The following is an 18246-nucleotide window of genomic DNA, read 5'->3' as shown; positions in this document are numbered from 1 at the left end:
GGGGTGACAAGGGGGCACCTAAGCGCAGGGAGGGAAACCTGCCCAGGAACGCGCCAAAGGCCCTACGCACGCGGGCCCGCGCCCTCGCCCCGGACCTTACCGCGGTTCGGCTGCAGAGGACCAGGCGGCCACGCAAGGCTGTCGGGCCGAGCCTGGAGCACGTCTTCGGGCGCCGCCGCTTCTGTGGCGCCCGCACTCGGCGGAGGCCCGGTCCTCGCAGACTCACAGTCTCGGAGCCGCGGCCTGCCCGGTAGAGGCCCGGGAGTTCGAAGCCCCGGGACGCCGACCGTGCGCGCGCCCTCGAGCCTGCCAAAGAGGAAGGGTCAGGGCGCGCCCAGCGTGCCGGGCGGCGGCGCAGCCGAGCTCGCTGCAGACTTCGTCCGCCCTCACCTGGCCCAGCTACAGCCCCGCTTCCCCCGCGCTAGCTTTGGCGGCGGAGCAGCACAGTGCGCGCCGATTGGCCCTACGGCTGTGTGTCGTAGGGCGTAGATCTCCCTAGATTGGCCGGTCCGGCGGTGCGTGCAAGGAGTAAACAAACCCCGCCCCCACACTTCCCAATGAGGGACGGGGGCCCGCGAGAAGAAGGGGCGGGGCCTTCCACACTCCGTCCCTGCCCCTTGCGCCACCCTACCCCCAGGGCTTGCCAAAGAGTACCCCGCAGTTACCGGACCACCCTGCTCCCCCGCCGCTTCCGGGTGGGCTGCAGGACTGAGGCCTAACATTTTAGAAATACTTCCTTCCCACCCGCCCCCACATTCCCACCGCCCCACCCGACAAGGGTGGGAATCTCTTTTCCATCTGCCCCCGAAGGAGGAAAACTCCATCCGTCTTGGAAAGAGGGGAACTGGAGCGGTTACATCTCGGTCCCTGGGCTTTTGATGCGTCGTCCCGAGGAAGGAGCAGAAAGGGGGAATGGGGACAAGTGATGTGAGTGAGGCTATGCGTGGGGCCAAGTGTGGGACACCTTGAAATTATTCAGACAAAATGGGTTAGAGATCACAGGGGACGTGTAGGTTCTTCAATGCTCAAGCAAGCTTAAGACCCAAACCAGGCCAGATCATCATGTCACATGGAAACTGAAGAGAAAATCGCTGCACACACCCCCAAATACTGTCCACTTAGTACAATATTAAAAGATTTTGTCCATTCATTCCTGCCAATGTGAAAAATCCTTTGTGAGCAGCGCTGTGGAGTTTCAAAGAGGAGATGGAAGCTTCCACTTTAATGGAGACAGGCATGAAAGCACAACCCTAAAACGATTAGATCTGTCTCATTTCACTTCATTCAATCAAATGTTAGATTTCCTATATGCCAAACACTATTCTTGACGCTGGGGATACACCAGTGCACAAAATAAGAGACAAAAACTCCTGCCTTCATGGAGCTTACATTCTAGTGGGGTGGAAAGACAATATGCAAAACAAATAGTCAAAATAAAAACCATATTACATGCTGATACATGCTATGGGGGAAAAAATCAAGCAGAGGTGTTGGAGGGACAGCTTCAGTCTTAAATAGGATGATTAAGGAAGGTGACACTGAGAAGGTGATATTTAAGTAAATACCTAAAGGAGGTGAGGGAGGTGAGAGAGCAACTTTGGATCTTTATCTGGGGAGGGGTGGAGAGACAATTTCTGTATAATTGTACATCAGAGTCCTCAGAGTCCAAGAATGCCAAATGCAGTAGTCCACTGACTCTAAAATGCAAAAACACCAATGGTGTGATTACATTTTCCAGTAATGAATCAGTAAAATTTATTTCGTTTCCACAAGAAATTTTCTTAAGGTTATATTCAATTTAAGAAATACCATTCTAGGCACTACAAATACAAAAATGAACAAGACAGAAAAAAACTTCCACCCTCAAGGAACTCAGTGTAGCAGAGGAGATGGATTGTATTATAAACCACATCAATACAATGTGAATAACCACAATAGAAGTATATACACAAAGTGCTTGGGCTAGTGGGGAGACAAGAGGTGGGTGTTACTGCGGAGCTATAACTCTCTCAGGATCTCTTTATCTACAGAGAAAACTCAGTACTAAATTTTGGAGTAAACCTATGGCCATCGGGGATTCCCTAACATCTTTATAAGTTTCTAAGGTGACAGTTTGAAGATAACATTAGGTTAAACCATATGAAATTGCTGATATTTGGCAATTTTCATATGGCTCAACTTATACTTAATTCATGTAGTAACTGTTCAATAAATGATGGCAATTATCATCTTGTAATATTACTTTTGAAAAACTGATTTAAAAGTCAATGATTCATAACACTCTCCAACACCACAAGGTAAAATGGGCAGCGAAAGTTTCAACTTTTCCACAAACTAGTTTGATCTAGCTGTGAATTTCCATGACCTAATAAGAGTATGTTGTAAAAGACAGTAAATGTTAGTTTCACAGCAGGCCAAGAAATTCAGAATAAGGAGGAACAGCTTGGTTTTGAAGCCAAAAACTGAAAAGTCTCCAGAACAGAATAAATTGTGGAGTTGCTACAGGGAAGAAAATTCATGTAAATCAATTTTTCATTCCCACTCATAGTTTCAATTTAGCAATGTGCAGAACAGTCAGCTTTCCTTCTCATTTCCCCATTAAGGGATCTTACTTCCTTTGAAAAATAAAATAAAGTTTCCACCATCTCCATGCCAGACAGTAGACGTCTGAAATGTGACAGAATACTTACTGATTCTGCAAACACTTATTAAGCACTTATTGCATGCCGAGGACTGTGCATTGGAAATACAAACATTAATGTTCAAAGACCTCCATTAATTGGCATTCCGTATGCTTGCAACAATCCCCCAGTTCATCCACAACTCAACTGCACATGCCTTCTCATCTAAGTTTAAACACCACTTCTCCAGAAAAGCTTCACTTGAGTCCCCATGTCCAGCTCTTTTCCCATAAAATTCTGTATGTCTTTCTAACTTGTAATTATGCATTTGGTACCTGTATCCCATTAGACTGTAAACTCCTCAAGAATCAGAGCCATGTCATTCTATTCATCCTCAATGCTTACAAGAGGCTCAATATGTTTGTTTGGTCTTGAACTCCTGGGCTCAAGTGATCCTCCCGCCTTGGCCCTCCCAAGTGCTGAGATTAAAGGTGTGAACCACTGTGCTCAGCCATCAGTACATTTTTGTTGACTGGATGAGAGGAGAGAGGTATAAATAAATAAAGTCTCCCCCACTTGTAAATATGCAGGCCAAAGCATAGGCAAAAGAGAGGGCTGTGAAAAAGACAGGTAAACCTGAGGAATTCCCATGTGCTGCCCTTTCCTGGCACTGGATACTGCTTTCTGCAGGTGGAGGTGTAGGACTCCTGGACCACTGCCTCTCAGACTGTAATGTGCATAGTAACCACTTGGGGAAATCTTAAAATGCAGACTCTAAGGTTGGGCCTAGATTCTGCATTCCCAACAAGCTTCCGAATGATGCTGGTGCTTCCTCACTGGCCACTGATTACACTTTGAGTAACAAGGTCCTTAGTGATACCTTTTAGCACACAAAAAGATCTGTAGTTGTCAGCACAGTTCCAGATATGATATTGTTTTTTTTAAAAAGCGTCCACTTTTTATACCAATCCATCCAGTGAGTGAGATAAGAACACTTAAAAGTGTTAAATCTGGGTCTTATTTTCTAGAGATAGTCCTATTATGTAAGGTTTAATCATCTTAATAGGGTAGAAGAGAATCAACCTTAAAATTTCCTCAGAGAGGGACACAAGCTCCCCCCAGTTCATTTCTAGAATGACTGTTAGGACAGCAGAAAAATTTCACATTCATTCTTATAAAAGTAACCTAATAACAAACCTAAAGTCGTCTTTTTTTTTTTTGAGACAGGGTCTCACTCCGTTGCCTGAGCTAGAGTGCAGTGGCATCATCATAGCTCACTGCATCCTCAAACTCCTAGGCTCAAGCAATCATCCTGCCTCAGCCTCCCAAGTAGCTAGGACTACAGGTACATGCCACCACACCCAGCTAATTTTTTAAATTTTTTTGTAGAGACAGGGTCTCACTAGATTATATAGCTCAGGCTGATCTAGGAACTCCTGGCCTCAAGCAATCCTCCCACCTCAGCCTCCCAAAGTGCTAGGATTAATGGCCTCAAGTCTTTTTAGGATAAAATATTTTATTCATCCTAAAAAATATAAAGTAAATGTGAGGTATAAGGAATCATGGTAAGCCCTCATGTACCTGCTTAAGAAAACAACACCATTGAGCCTCATGTGCCTCTTATCAATGTGTTCCTCCACCTTTCCCTTCTCAAAATAACATCTTAGGCCAGTGCAGTGGCTCATGCCTGTAATCCCGGCACTTTGGGAGGCCAATGCAGGAGGACTGCTTGAGGCTAGGAGTTCAAGACCATTCTGTGCCACACAGTGAGACCCCTGTCTCTAAAAATAAAAAAAGTAGCTGGGTATGGTGGTGCACACCTGTAGTCCCAGCTACTTGGGAGGCTCAGCCCAGGACATCAAAGTTGCAATGAGCTGTGATTGCCCCACTGTACTCCAGCCTGGGTGACAGAGTGCGACACTCTCCATTAAAGAAAACTAAAACCAAAAAAACCCTTGAATTTTGTTTAATTTCCATGTTTTTCTTTGTAATTTTAACCCACATGTAAGTATCTCAAAATAATATTGTTTAGTTTTCCATGTTTTTGAACTTCATACATTTGGGGTCAGATTTACTGTATTATTCATCTGCAAATTATTTTTATGCTAAACATTTTGTAAGAAAGAATAATCTATCTCTATCAGTGTTTACTTATTTTCACTGATATAAAATAACATTTACATAATCCACTCTCTTATTGAAAGGCATTTGGGTTTTTTACTTTTCTACTGAACTGTGAATATTCCTGTCTCTTTTGTACATGTGAAAGTTTCCACAGGGTCATAAGTTATGTACAGGGGTGAGAGTCAAAATATTAAACTGGTAATGCACAGATCTTAGCTTGTTCTCCTTCTCCACAAACATCGTGATGCAAATTGTTATGTGCAGGTGGTTTATTTTGGGAGATGATTCCAAAGAACAGGAGTGGGAGACAGCAAGTATGAAACATGAAGGAGGAAAAGCTAACCCAAGGATGTGTTACTGAGATGATCACTGCTGGCAGCTACTGAGGCTTGAACCTGAAAGGGACTCTCCACAGAGCTGTGAAGAGCACACATCACAACTTGAAGGATGGAAGAGGAATATATTTATACACTGGCTCCCATTCCCATTGTTTAAAACTTGCCTCATCTAGTGTCAACTCACTAGTACTTCCTTGTTTGGTCACGGGTGAAAATGACTGAGTTCAGACAATTATTCTAAGCTGAGAGGCAAAGAAATCCCAGCTCACAAAACAGGAGCTATGGTAAGGCAAAATGAAGTAAGGTGCTGTCAGGTTACAACTGGGCAGCTGATTGCTGCAACAACTGGAATAAAAAGGTGGCCAAGACGATGTGAAGTGGGGCAAGAGGAGACCAATGCTGATATAAATAATTGAATAAGAAATTAATGGAGATTAAGAGACAGCTCTTCCATACAACAGAATTTCAATGAATAAATATAAAGGCATAATGGAAACAGAAGATCACCATTACTAGGCAAATACCACACGAATGATTATTGCAAGCAAGAATTATCCATGGACACTAAAACTGGTGAGTGAAAGTGTGGTGGCAAACAGGATATTTATATGGTCCTAAAGTTAGCTCCTTAGAAGATTCTTACTAACTACTAAGGGAAAAATAGTAACTTTACAGTGGAAAAACCTGGCAGACACCACCTTAATCAAGTGATCAAGGTTAACGTCATCGGTGGTAAGACACATGGATGTGTCTTCATGATAGGATGCACTGAGAAGGCCACAGTATCTCTTTGCAGTATTCTTACAAAAATGCAGGAACTCAGTCTGATCACAAGAAAATATCAGGCCAACCCAAACTGGGAGACATTCTATAAAATGGTTGCCAGTATTCTTCAAAAAATGTCAAGGCCATGAAGAAACTGCCTCAGATTGGAGGGGACTAAGGAGACATGAAAATTAAATACAGTGTAGGATCCTGGATTGAATTCTGAGCCAAAGAAAGGGCATTATTCAGAAAACTGACAAAATTCAAATAAGGTCTGGAGATTAGTTAATACTACCGTATCATTGTGAATTTCCTAGATTGAGTAATTTTACTATGGTTCTATAAGATGCTAATTAGGGGAAGCTGGGTGAAAGGGGAACTATGTGTACTATTTTTACAACTTTTCTGTACATCTAAAATTTTTTCACGATCCTTTTGTAATGCATAAGCATGATTGGCTTTTCATGCACATGTGTGTGACATGCCTCCCTCAAACCTTGTTATGACGTCAGCACATCACCCGTCTGACATGGAAAAAAAAGAAAAAGATTATTTCAAAATAAAAAGTCAAAGACTAGATATTGGGAGATCTTATTACAATATAGATTCTCATTCAGTAGATCTGGGATGAAGCCTGAAATTCTGCTTTTCTGAAAAGTACACGTGTGATTGCTGAGACTGCAGGTCCCAATGACATATTTGAGTAGCAAGATTTTGTTTCCCCAGTTGTATCGAGGTACAAGTGACCTATAATAAACTCTGCATAAATTGAACAATTTGGTAAGTTTTGACATATGTATACACCCCTGAAACCATTGCCACAATCAAGATGATGAATTTATTGTTGGGAGAAAATTTTACATAGCTCTCTCATTTCTGTTTGCCTTGTAAGCAGAGGTACTGTGGCTTTTGTTGTAAGATAGAGATGATGCCTCCCTCCAGAGCAGAGTGTAATTTTGTTCAACTTCCCAATATAATAAAAATAATTTCCTCTGAGGCAAGAATTGGGCAGGCTGACTTCCAACACACTACAAAGACTCAGGTTTCCTATGCTTGAGGTTCCTGAGCTGTAGCACAAACCACTGCGTTCACAGCATCGACCTGAGCTGCTCCACCTTAGGTCTTGGGCAACAAGGAGAAACAATGCAAATATGAAGATAATTGATGCTTGCTATGTCATAAGTAATAAAGTCTTTCATCTCTGACCCAGGAGTCTCCTAACTTTTGTTAGTAAAGGTTGAGCATCCCAAATCCAAAAACCTGAAATCTGAAATGCTCCAAAATCTGAAACTTTTTAAGTGCCAACATGACACTCAGAGGATATACTCATTGGAGCATTTTGGATTTTGGATTTTCAGATTCCAGATGCTCTACTGTTAAGTATATATAATACAAATATTCCAAAATCTGAAATACTTCCAAGCATTTTGGATAAGGTTACTCAACCTGTATCCATGAAAACTGTGGGAGACTAACTTGTTAGCTTCCAAGTAGAGCAAAATTTCAGACTTTTCAGTTCTTGACAGTGTTTGATGGTGAAGATAGGATGCTGACAGAGACATGGTTTTACGGAAGAGAAGACAAGGGCCCCTGTGGGCTGGGTTAGAGAATATGGAAACTCCCTGAGATTTGGTAGCAAATGTTGGGGAGGGGCAGAGGGAATTTGGCAAACCTACTATATTTTTTGCTTTACAATTTCCATCTCCTAATGGGTTCTGTTCTTTTTCTAAATATCAAAAAATCCACTACTACTTGTATCATCACTGTTTCTTTTTTCCTATACTTTTTAAAATAAAATCCATTCTTTAAAATTATTGCTATAAAATAACCAAATTTCAAAAAAGTCAGCTTCACATATCTCCATAATGCTCCCCATTCCTTGTCCTCTTCATTAGACTAATACTACTTTGAACAACAACAACAAAAAAAACCCCACAAAACCAACCCATTCTTTTCTTCAAATAACTCAATGTTTATCATTCTTCAAGTATCTTTTTCTTTTTTTTTTGAGACGGAGCCTTGCTCTGTCACCTGGGCTAGAGTGCCATGGTGTCAGTCTAGCTCACCTAGCAACTCAAACTCCTGGGCTCAAGCGATTCTCCTGCCTCAGTCTCCTGAGTAGCTGGGATTACAAGTGTGTACCACAACGCCTGGCTAATTTTTCTACTTTTAGTAGAGATGGGGTCTCACTCTTGCTTAGGCTGGTCTCGAACTCCTGACCTTAAGCAATCATCCCACCTTGGCCTCCCAGAGCACTAGGATTATAGGCGTGAGCCACTGCACCCAGCCTCATTCTTCAAATTTCTTACTACAAAATATAACACCATGGGCTCAGAGATAGTAAGACACTTCAATATGGTCCGGGAACAGAATCCAGATATCTAACTGAATATTCCACCATATGGATGTCACTAAATATATGTGTGAATTTGAAGCAATAAACAGAGAGACACTGAATAAAAAATGAATTTAATACACCAAGAAGTACAGAACAATCATTCACTATTTCATTGTAGTTTCCCAAATAATTTTAGATTATAACTTTCAAAAGGGATATTTAACAGCTGCTAGGCTAATTCCATCATATTAGTACATGGAATTACCTTTCCTCTAGTTATTTATAATCTTTCTAAATATTTAAAAACACAGTATATTTTTACAACCAATGATATTTTCCCCACCACAAAGAATTAACTATTTTCTCTAGTAATTTCCATTGTGCAAGAATGTAGAATATAGAATAAAGAAAGGGAAGTTTACATAAAACCCTTCTTCTCTAACCATATAAGCCCAAGTTTATCTCAAGTCATAATTGTAGTTAACATATGCTATTTCTCTGTGATTTTTTTTGAGACGGGGTCTCATTATGTTGCCCAGGCTGGCCTCGAACTCCTAGTGTCAAGCGATCTTCCTGCCTTGGTGTCCCCAGTAGCTGGGACTACAGGTGGGTGCCACAGTACCTGGTTTCTTGTGACTTTCTTAATGTGAAGAAAACAAAACAAGGAAATAGTATTAAATAAGAATGTCCAGGTAAAACTGAAAAACAAATCTAAAACTTAATGTAGATAAAAAGGTAAGGGAAAAATTCACATACATATAAAAAATATTTCCATTGCTGTGTATCCTTGATTTTATCCATAGATCTTAACAGTGGTTTATGAGGTCCTCAATGACTATTTAATAAAACTCTGGAATTCATAAAGTACATCAGAGAAATAAGATTATGAATGTAGGCCGGGCGCGGTGGCTCACGCCTGTAATCCTAGCTCTCTGGGAGGCCGAGGTGGGCTGATTGTTTGAGCTCAGGAGTTCGAGACCAGCCTGAGCAAGAGCAAGACCCCATCTCTACTAAAAATAGAAAGAAATTATATGGACAGCTAAAAATATATATAGAAAAAATTAGCCGGGCATGGTGGTGCATGCCTGTAGTCCCAGCTACTCGGGAGGCTGAGACAGGAGGATCGCTTGAGCTCAGGAGTTTGAGGTTGCTGTGAGCTAGGCTGACGCCACGGCACTCACTCTAGCCTGGGCAACAGAGTGAGACTCTGTCTCAAAAAAAAAAAAAAAAAGATTATGAATGTACTGATGCATGTGAATTGGAATCTATATTTGCCATCTTGCACAAACAGAAAAATTTCTAATTAATTTTCCACCAAAAAAATCATCCTAAAAACTTTAAACAAATCAGCTTATTTTAAATAAAAAAGGTTAGAAACATTATGATAGCTATGTACAAAGTATGTATCTGTACACTCTACTTAACATTCTAAGTAAAGGTATCTTTGAAACTTTTTTGCTATTACACAGTATTAGTACCATACTCTGTAATGAGCACAGAAGGAATATAAGAACTTTTGTGCTCAGTACATTGTAAAATCGTGTTCAAAATGCTATAAACATTTGCTTAGAAGGATTTGAAAAATCCTACTTAATGACTTTTTAAGTCATTGGACTAATTTTTTTTAAAAAAAACTTTTAGAAAGATATTTAATCACATGGCTCATTAGCCAACAACCAATTAGTAAATGGGCAAAAGATACGAACAGAAATTTCACTGAAGAGGATAAACAGATGGCAAAAAAAAGAAGCCCATAAAAATGTTCAACATCATTATTAACTAGGAAAATGTAAATTAAAACCACAGTGACATATTACTACACATCCATCAGAATGGCTAAGATAAAAAATAGTGACAACACCAAATGCTGGTGAGCATGCAGAGAAACCGGATCACTCAGACTTTGCTGGTGGGAATGTAAAATGGTACAGCTACTCTGGAAAATAGCTTGGCAGTTTCTTATAAAGATAAATTGGTATCTTTTTTCCCTAAGCAATACAGATATATGTCTAGACATAGCCATTTTATAACAGACCCAATTTACAATAAAAGGGAGAAAGACTACAGAGATAGAGCAACAGAGAAAGTTCAGAAATATCTGATTTTGCAGGCTCCTATCTCTGTCCTTCCTAGTCCCAAGATCATTCCTTATTCCTTTAGAACAAAGGTCCCATGAGAATATGGTGACGATACAGGGAGTGATTTAGAATAGATGCTGGTGACAAAATATTTATGGCTATGAGGCTATAAAATTTAAAAAACTAACATGATTTTGAATCACCTATTTACCTTTTTGAGGTTACCCATTTTGACTGGTTTTAACCAGATGACCAGGCTTTGGGTATGTGAGATGATTCTGGGACCAGGTAGGTCATAAATGTCTGAAGTGTGCTTGGGGTTTTTAACTCTTATTGAAAAAACATGATCTAAATTTCCCAAAGGGATTCAGAATCCTTTAGGATGGATTCAAGCCTTCTAGGCTATCTCTGAGATGACTCTAGAATCACTGAAAGTCAAAGAACTCCAGGGTAGCGCTACATCTCCCCTCAAAAAATTACAAAATTCTTGCCAGACTCCTGGGCTGGATTATTTTATTTTTTGTTATTATTTTTTTCTCTTACCAGGTTGTGATTTGATGGACTATTTTAAAGTAACGACTGGTCCCCAGTATAAGTCCAGAAGGGACTATTTATGAAGTTCCTACCTTACAGCACCCAGAGTGTTTGGCACTTTTAAGATTCAATCTGTTTGTCATCTGCAGTCAAATATATAAAATCTGTAAATAAAAAGTCTTCAATTGTACCTCCCAATGTAACAAGGTACATTTAAGAGGCATATCTCTACACAAATACATTTGCAAATACACAAACATATGAAGAATTTTAAATAAACAATGTGAGGATTCTAGCTCTGAAAACAAAGCAGTCCTTCTTAATTGAACAGAAACATATTTTACCTGCAACAAATACAAACTGCTCCCTATCAATAAATGTAGTAACTAACATCAAGGACAAAAATGTGTATGCAAACACTGCACTTACAAACATGAAGTAAAAATTTATCCCCAAAATATGAAAGCAAAATGTTAAGTTCTGGGGAAATAGACATGGTTTCTGCTTTCAAGGAGCTTCCAGTCTGGTAAAGGTTTGCACAGAAAGCAGATAAAAGCGAGTGATCATCTCCTTTGCTCAGAGATGAATAGGAAGCAAAGAAGCAGATCAAATCAAAGAAGATCTGTAGAATACATTAATCCTATACTGAAGTCTTGGACCTACTAAAGTAATTAAGACCACAGAAATTACAGAGGTAGAGCTGAAGGGATAAAAACAGAAGACAATTACATGAGATTTCTTTTTCCTCATTAACCGGCAAAGTATTATAGAAACTTTATTTATTTTAAGATACTACTACCTGTTTTTGATAACAACCATTTCCTAAGGTAAAATGAGGCAGAGGGAAAGGAATATGACACTGTATTCACTGAGTTTTTTATTTTCTCCTAACAGCCTCTGTCAATGCTTCTTAATTGGGGCAATTTTGCCTCCCAGGATGACAATGTTTGGAGACATTTTTGGCCTTAACAACTACGGGGATATTACTGGTAGCTAGAGGGCAGAGGTCAGGGATTTGCTCAACATCCTATAATGCACAGCATAGCACTCCAAAACAAACAATTATCCAGTTTAAAATATCAATGCTGAGGTTGTGAAACCATGTCATGGTTGGATATAAAAGATTTAAAAATCAGTAAATCTACAATATAAAAGCAATTAGTACCACTTCAAGATGGAATGTACAGAAACATTTTCCTCCTTGATGAGATAGCTGGAGACCTAGAAATATCTGATGGATCCGTAATGGAATAATAAAACATGCTGAGAAATAGCACAAATTTTTTCAAACTCCAAATATTAGCATACAACTGAAAAATAAACTTGAAAGATAGAAAGGGAATTTTTTTTGCTCAATTGATTTTGATTATCAACTGTTTCTACAACCACAAAAGCAAATGTGGTCATGTTTCTGATTTTGGTTAAATCTGACAAAAGATTTACTAAACTGTGTCACTAAAAATGTCAGATTAGATTTTAGATTCACAAAAGGAAAAAGCAGCTGATTCTCGAAGAAATGCACAATTCCAATGAGAGATATTCAAAGTTATCTTCCCTCATTATCTAAAAGATATTCTTATCCTTTATTTTGTGGTTATATGTTGGCAAAGAAGAATGTGGAAAAAAATGAAAAAATTTTTAGATATTAATAATATTATAATTCAGTATAGGCCAACACAAAAAGACAGAATTATTTCATATGAAATCAGACCCACTGAGAAGCAGAATCTATAATATAAAAACAACAAAAAAGCTTTCATATGATTTTGATAAGAAAGCTTTTAATTGGCCACCAAGCTTTGTAAAAAAGAGAAAGAATGAAAAGAATATTATCTATATATGAGATTTGATTACTACAATAAATAAAAACACTTCTATTTAACAAAAATATTTCCAACTCTTAATTAGTGGGGTTAATGATACTATATACTTTCTACAATGCCTTCATCAAAAAACTTTTAATAATTTAAGAAAACACGCTGGGCATGTTGGCTCACGCCTGTAATCCTAGCACTCTGGGAGGCTGAGGCGGGTGGATTGTTTGAGCTCAGGAGTTCGAGACCAGCCTGAGCAAGAGCGAGACCCCGTCTCTACTAAAAATAGAAAGAAATTATATGAACAGCTAAAAATATATATATAAAAAAATTAGCCAGGCATGGTGGTGCATACCTGTAGTCCCAGCTACTCGGGAGGCTGAGGCAGGAGGATCACTTGAGCCCAGGAGTTTGAGGTTGCTGTGAGCTAGGCTGACGCCACGGCACTCACTCTAGCCCGGGCAACAGAGTGAGACTCTGTCTCAAAAAAAAAAAAAAGAAAAGAAAACACTTGAAGTTCACTGAAACGGAATTTGCAGAAAGTGCAATTTAACTGTCAGGTTCTATCTTATTGGTGTCCAAAATGAACATATATGACAGCAACAACAAAATTCTCTGCAACAGTCTTTCTTTTAGTAACATTATGTCACAGCTAGTTTTATAACAGAAGGACTTTATGTGATAAATCCTGACCAAGAGGGAAATAAATTCGTTATTGCTGCAAATCCAAATGGAACTTACCCCAAATGTAGGGAGGGGCAAATAACATGGGAACAGGTCAACTGCCTTAGGACAATTCTATACGTGGCCTGAAGCTACTCAAAACTTTTACTCCTCTAAAGTGTTTCTAGGAAGAAAGTTTGAGAATGTGGGACTGTCCCTGCTCCTCTCTGTGGATCTCTGGCTCAGTGGCTTAGGGCAATCCTTAGCATGGACACACTCTCATCACTTCTAACAGCTATCCACTGCACATTATCTCAGAGAGATGTGGAGCATAGAAAAGCATCAAAAAGATACATGGGCCAGGCACAGTGGCTCACACCTCTAATCCTAGTACTCTGGGAGGCCAAGGTGGGAGGATCACTTGAGGCCAAGAGTTCAAGACCAGCCTGAGCAAGAGTGAGACCCCCATCTCTACAAAAAATAGAAAAATTAGCTGGGCATGGTGGCGTGCACCTGTGGTCCCAGGTACTCAGGAGGCTGAGGCAGGAGGATGGCTTGAGCCCAGGAGTTTGAGGTTACAGTGAGCTATGGTGATGCCACTGCACTCTAACCCAGGAAGCAGAGTGAGAGCCTGCCTAAAAAAAAAAAAAAAAAAAACCAAAGATACATGGACAACTAAAATACTCCAATGAAGGATGAAGGCAATTCTTAAGTCACTGGTAAATTTGGGCACTTTCTTCAAACTAAGCTCTATCAATTAGGCACTTAATAAAAACAAAAGACATTTATGCAAGCTTCTCAACAACTAAGAAAGGTAACAGAAAAAAGGCAAGATTTATGTTAACTGCTTGCAATTTGTAAAAAACAGAATGCTATACTTTTGCCAGAAGTTTTTGAAAGAAATGCTATTTGAGAAGGAAAATAAATGGTATTTTTCCATTCCTTAAAAATCAACATCCTTTTTAGTTCATTAACTAAAATTAGTTTTTCAACATATAAATAGTACTCAGATTTTGGTTGAACAAGAAAAAAATTAAGGCAGTGGCTTTAAGCTCAATAAAGGAAAGCACTGACTAACAAATAAGCTTATCTGAGAGGGACATACTGAGCTCATATTTGGATACAACATTGAAAAACTATGGCTTTAACTATAAAATATTAATATTTCAAAATTCCACATCTTCTCAGTTATTCTTTCTTTTTAGGACTTCAAATAGCTCACCTAATTTTAAAGAATTAAAGAAATACTTTCCACATAATTTTGGAACAAAATGTGAATGGTGCTTGACCCAGAGCTATCAGCTCAGATGGTAAACTGTTATGTTCCTACATTCCACTGACCCAGTATAAAAAGGAAAAGGACCCATACTGTCAAAATATGGTTGAAAATGGCTAATGTCCTTTGGAATTTGCTTAAGGTATTGCTGCCTTACAATCTTACCAAGGTTTGGGAAAAAAGTAATAGTTTTTTGTTTGTTTTTTTTAAAAAGCAAAGCTTTTTCTCCCAGGTTGTGAAGCTCATTTTAAATCTGTCATCGTCATATTGGTTATCCCTGAGCTTTGTCTCATCTGCACATTATATAAAACAGTCATCCCTGGTTTTGATCATTTCATTTAGTGTTACATCTTGTTATACCAATTCATGGATCGTTTCACGGCTTTGACCCAGTTTTCCATGTTCATTTCATATTCTTGACATTTCTTCTGTGGCTTGAAAACTATTTCGCTTTGCCTTAATTTCTTTAGTTCCTCCTTGTCAGTCCAAAACCCTACAGAAGAAAGAATTATTCTAAAATTTTAAAGCAAATAGTCCATAAAATTTGCCCAGAAACCTATATGAGTTGGTGGTACAAAGATAAACAATTACTACTTTAAAACGAAACCCAAAATATTTTATGGCTTTTGAATTTGTTAGATTGACCATTCCTGGAAATAAATATACTGCATTTAAAAGTCTTTTGGTTTATACCTTACAGCTTTATTTCTGTGTGGCACAGTATTATTAATATATCACTTCTAAAGCAGCCACACCCTTTCATCAATTAATCTGATGACTTGCTATTAAAAAACATGCAAGTGAGAAACAGTATATTTTCTTTTTATACAATTAAAATAAACAAAAATTAATTAAGATTTTTGTTATATATCTTGAGGTAGGTAGCAACTCCCTGGGATATGTATAAAATTCAAAGTTGGGAATTAATATAAAATTTTCGTTTTCAAATTGTAGCATTTCATACATTCATACAAGTTATTTAAATTCCAATTAAAGACAATATTGTAGTTCTAGCATATCTTTGCAAAGAGGATCATGTGATTTATAATAAAAAGCAGCAAGATAACATTTATAATAACTATGGTCATAATTAGTCTGAAATGGCCGGGCGCAGTGGCTCACGCCTGTAATCCCAGTACTCTGGGAGGCCAAGGAGGGAGGATCGCTCAAGGTCAGGAGTTCAAGACCAGCCTGAGCAAGAGCGAGACCCCGTCTCTACTAAAAATAGAAAGAAATGATTTGGGCAGCTAAAAAATATATATATAGAAAAAATTAGCCAGGCATGGTGGCACATGCCTGTAGTCCCAGCTACTTGGGAGGCTGAGGCAGGAGGATCGCTTGAGCCCAGGAGTTTGAGGTTGCTGTGAGCTAGGCAGACACAACGGCACTCCAGCCCGGGCAACAGAGTGAGACTCTGTCTCAAAAAATAAATAAATAAATAAATAAATAAATAGTCTGAAATGATACAGATGTCTTGCTAATAAGCTCAACATATCCTACCTACTTAGAGGTCCCTCTCACCTATTTTGAAGTACTAACATAGTCCACAAGTCTTCATGAAGTACATTTTCTCTTACCAATAAAGCTGATACATTAAAATTTTTTCCTAAAATTTTCTGTCAGGTCACATTCTTTTCATTTACAAAGTCACCATTTTAAACTATTAATTGATAGAAGTTTTAAAAAGACTGAAACTAATTTTCATCAGTACACTACATTAGATAAATCTAGTAATGAAAATAAATGTTTCTTAAAATCCTTATTTCCAGAATTTATTATTTACACTTTAAGGCATATATATTTTTAAAAGTCATTTTATAAAATATGTATAGAACAGATCAGTTTCTAAATTCTGAAAATACAGAGGACGTACATAGACTTCAGGTCTCACATTTCTGAGACAAAAGGAAAGGTTTGAAATTAAACATAGACACAATGAAGTAGATAAAACTCAAGCCACTATGTTATGTGTAAGAATAACCTGCATGTATTTATGTACTATATTTTAAGTGTTCAAGAGAATCTGACATATTTAGCCTTATGAGGTGAATAGTATAGAAGAATCTGATTCACCTTATAAATATTCAAAAGTAAGAACTTAGTTTATTATAATTATAGGCTTCACTTATTCAATTTGCAAGAGTTGTTTAAGTATTTGAGATTTTCCCTGTTACAATTTTAGGTTTATACAATCAGGCATTTGAAATTATTAAAAATAAAATCAACTATATTAAATTTATAGGAGTTGGAATATACGAAGGAATTTAAATTGCAAATGAGATTGATTATTTAAAGAAAAGCTTATTTTCTTCACCTTGAATTAATCAAACATTAATCAATGAATAAATGAAAATGGTAGTTTTAATTTTATTCAAAATCACAAGATTTTTAGTAGAATAAAGTTTAAGCTGAATTTACTAAAATTTCATGCTTTGTGGGTTTGTAACTATAATATGCTAAACATTAGCCTAAAACTTTTTTTTTTTTTTTTTTTTTTTTTTTGGTTGAGACAGAGTCTCACTTTGTTGCCCAGGCTAGAGTGAGTGCCGTGGCGTCAGCTTAGCTCACAGCAACCTCAGACTCCTCGGCTTAAGCGATCCTACTGCCTCAGGCTCCCGAGTAGCTGGGACTACAGGCATGCGCCACTATGCCCGGCTAATTTTTTTTCTATATAGATTTTTAGTTGTCCATATAATGTCTTTCCATTTTTAGTAGAGACGGGGTCTCGCTCAGGCTGGTCTCGAACTCCTGACCTTGAGCAATCCACCCGCCTCGGCCTCCCAGAGTGCTAGGATTACAGGCGTGAGCCACCGCGCCCGGCCATCCTAAAACTTTTAAATGTAAAATATCCTGTTTTGCACAAAACACTCTCCTCACATACAGAAACATATTAAAATATTCCCAGTGTCCCAAAGCATCATCTGCTTTCTAGGGAGCCCCCTAATTGGCATCCCCATCTCCATTTTTTATTCCTTCTCACTAATCCTTTCACTAATTGTCAAAATGATCTGTTCAAATGCAGATCTTTCTATGACTCTCACTGGCTTAAAATTCCTCAGTTGATCAAGTCCAAATTCCTTTTTTTTTTTTTGACACTTTTTTCCCTCAACTGCTTCTAACCCCAAATTCCTCTCTCTCTCTCTCTTTTTTTTTTTTTGAGACTGGGTCTCCTTCTGTTGCCCAGGTTGGAGTGCTGGAGTGCAGTGCCATCATCATAGCTCACGGCTCCAGGAATTCTCCTGCCTCGGCCTCCCAAGTAGCTCAGACTACAGGCATGCCCCACTATGCCCGGCTAATTTTTCTATTTTTCGTAGAGACAAAGTCTTGATATTTTGCTCAGGCTAGTCTCAAACTCCTGGCCTCAAGCAATCCTCCTGCCTCGGCCTCCCAAAGTGTCAGGATGACAGGCGTGAGCCACTGTGCCTGGCCCCAAATTCCTCTTTATAAGGAGTCACCACAAGTGGACCTCTATGTACCTCTCCAACCTCCCCTCTTGCTCTCACCCTTTCAGGACTTCCCATAATTGGCCAATGCCTTTGCACAAGCCACTTTTTCTATTGAACTACCCATTTCTCACCCTTCCCTCACCTGGTGTGTGCTAACCCCTTCAAAATTGAGTTAGATGTCCCCTCCTCTGGGAAGCCTACACCATTTGTTTAATATGCTATGGCTGTTCACTGGGTTTATCAAACACG

At 38.8% G+C, this 18246-nt stretch overlaps 2 protein-coding genes and 1 non-coding gene across 4 annotated transcripts in view; 1 reads left to right on the top strand and 2 right to left on the bottom strand.

The window, feature by feature from the left end:
• TFDP2 (transcription factor Dp-2) overlaps positions 1–375 on the bottom strand; it is a 161906-nt gene extending 161531 nt beyond the window's left edge. For both annotated transcript variants that reach the window (XM_069475382.1, XM_069475383.1), the window contains exon 1: positions 101–375. The gene's annotated coding sequence lies outside the window, so the exon portion shown is untranslated. The remainder of the gene's footprint in view (positions 1–100) is intronic.
• A 5902-nt stretch (positions 376–6277) lies between these two features.
• LOC138388623 (small nucleolar RNA U13) lies at positions 6278–6378 on the top strand. Its single transcript, XR_011234158.1, has one exon. It is a non-coding gene; the product is annotated as a small nucleolar RNA U13 (small nucleolar RNA).
• An 8406-nt stretch (positions 6379–14784) lies between these two features.
• GK5 (glycerol kinase 5) overlaps positions 14785–18246 on the bottom strand; it is a 64616-nt gene continuing 61154 nt past the window's right edge. The window contains exon 16 of the mRNA XM_069473146.1: positions 14785–15044. Coding sequence (XP_069329247.1) covers positions 14896–15044 — 149 coding nt within the window. The 3' untranslated portion in view covers positions 14785–14895. The remainder of the gene's footprint in view (positions 15045–18246) is intronic.

The sequence above is a fragment of the Eulemur rufifrons genome, chromosome 7, assembly GCF_041146395.1.
Source record: "Eulemur rufifrons isolate Redbay chromosome 7, OSU_ERuf_1, whole genome shotgun sequence".
NCBI classification, from domain to species: domain Eukaryota; kingdom Metazoa; phylum Chordata; class Mammalia; order Primates; family Lemuridae; genus Eulemur; species Eulemur rufifrons.
The sequence above is the reverse complement of the archived record's forward strand: the minus strand, read 5'-3'. Positions and strand labels throughout refer to the sequence as shown.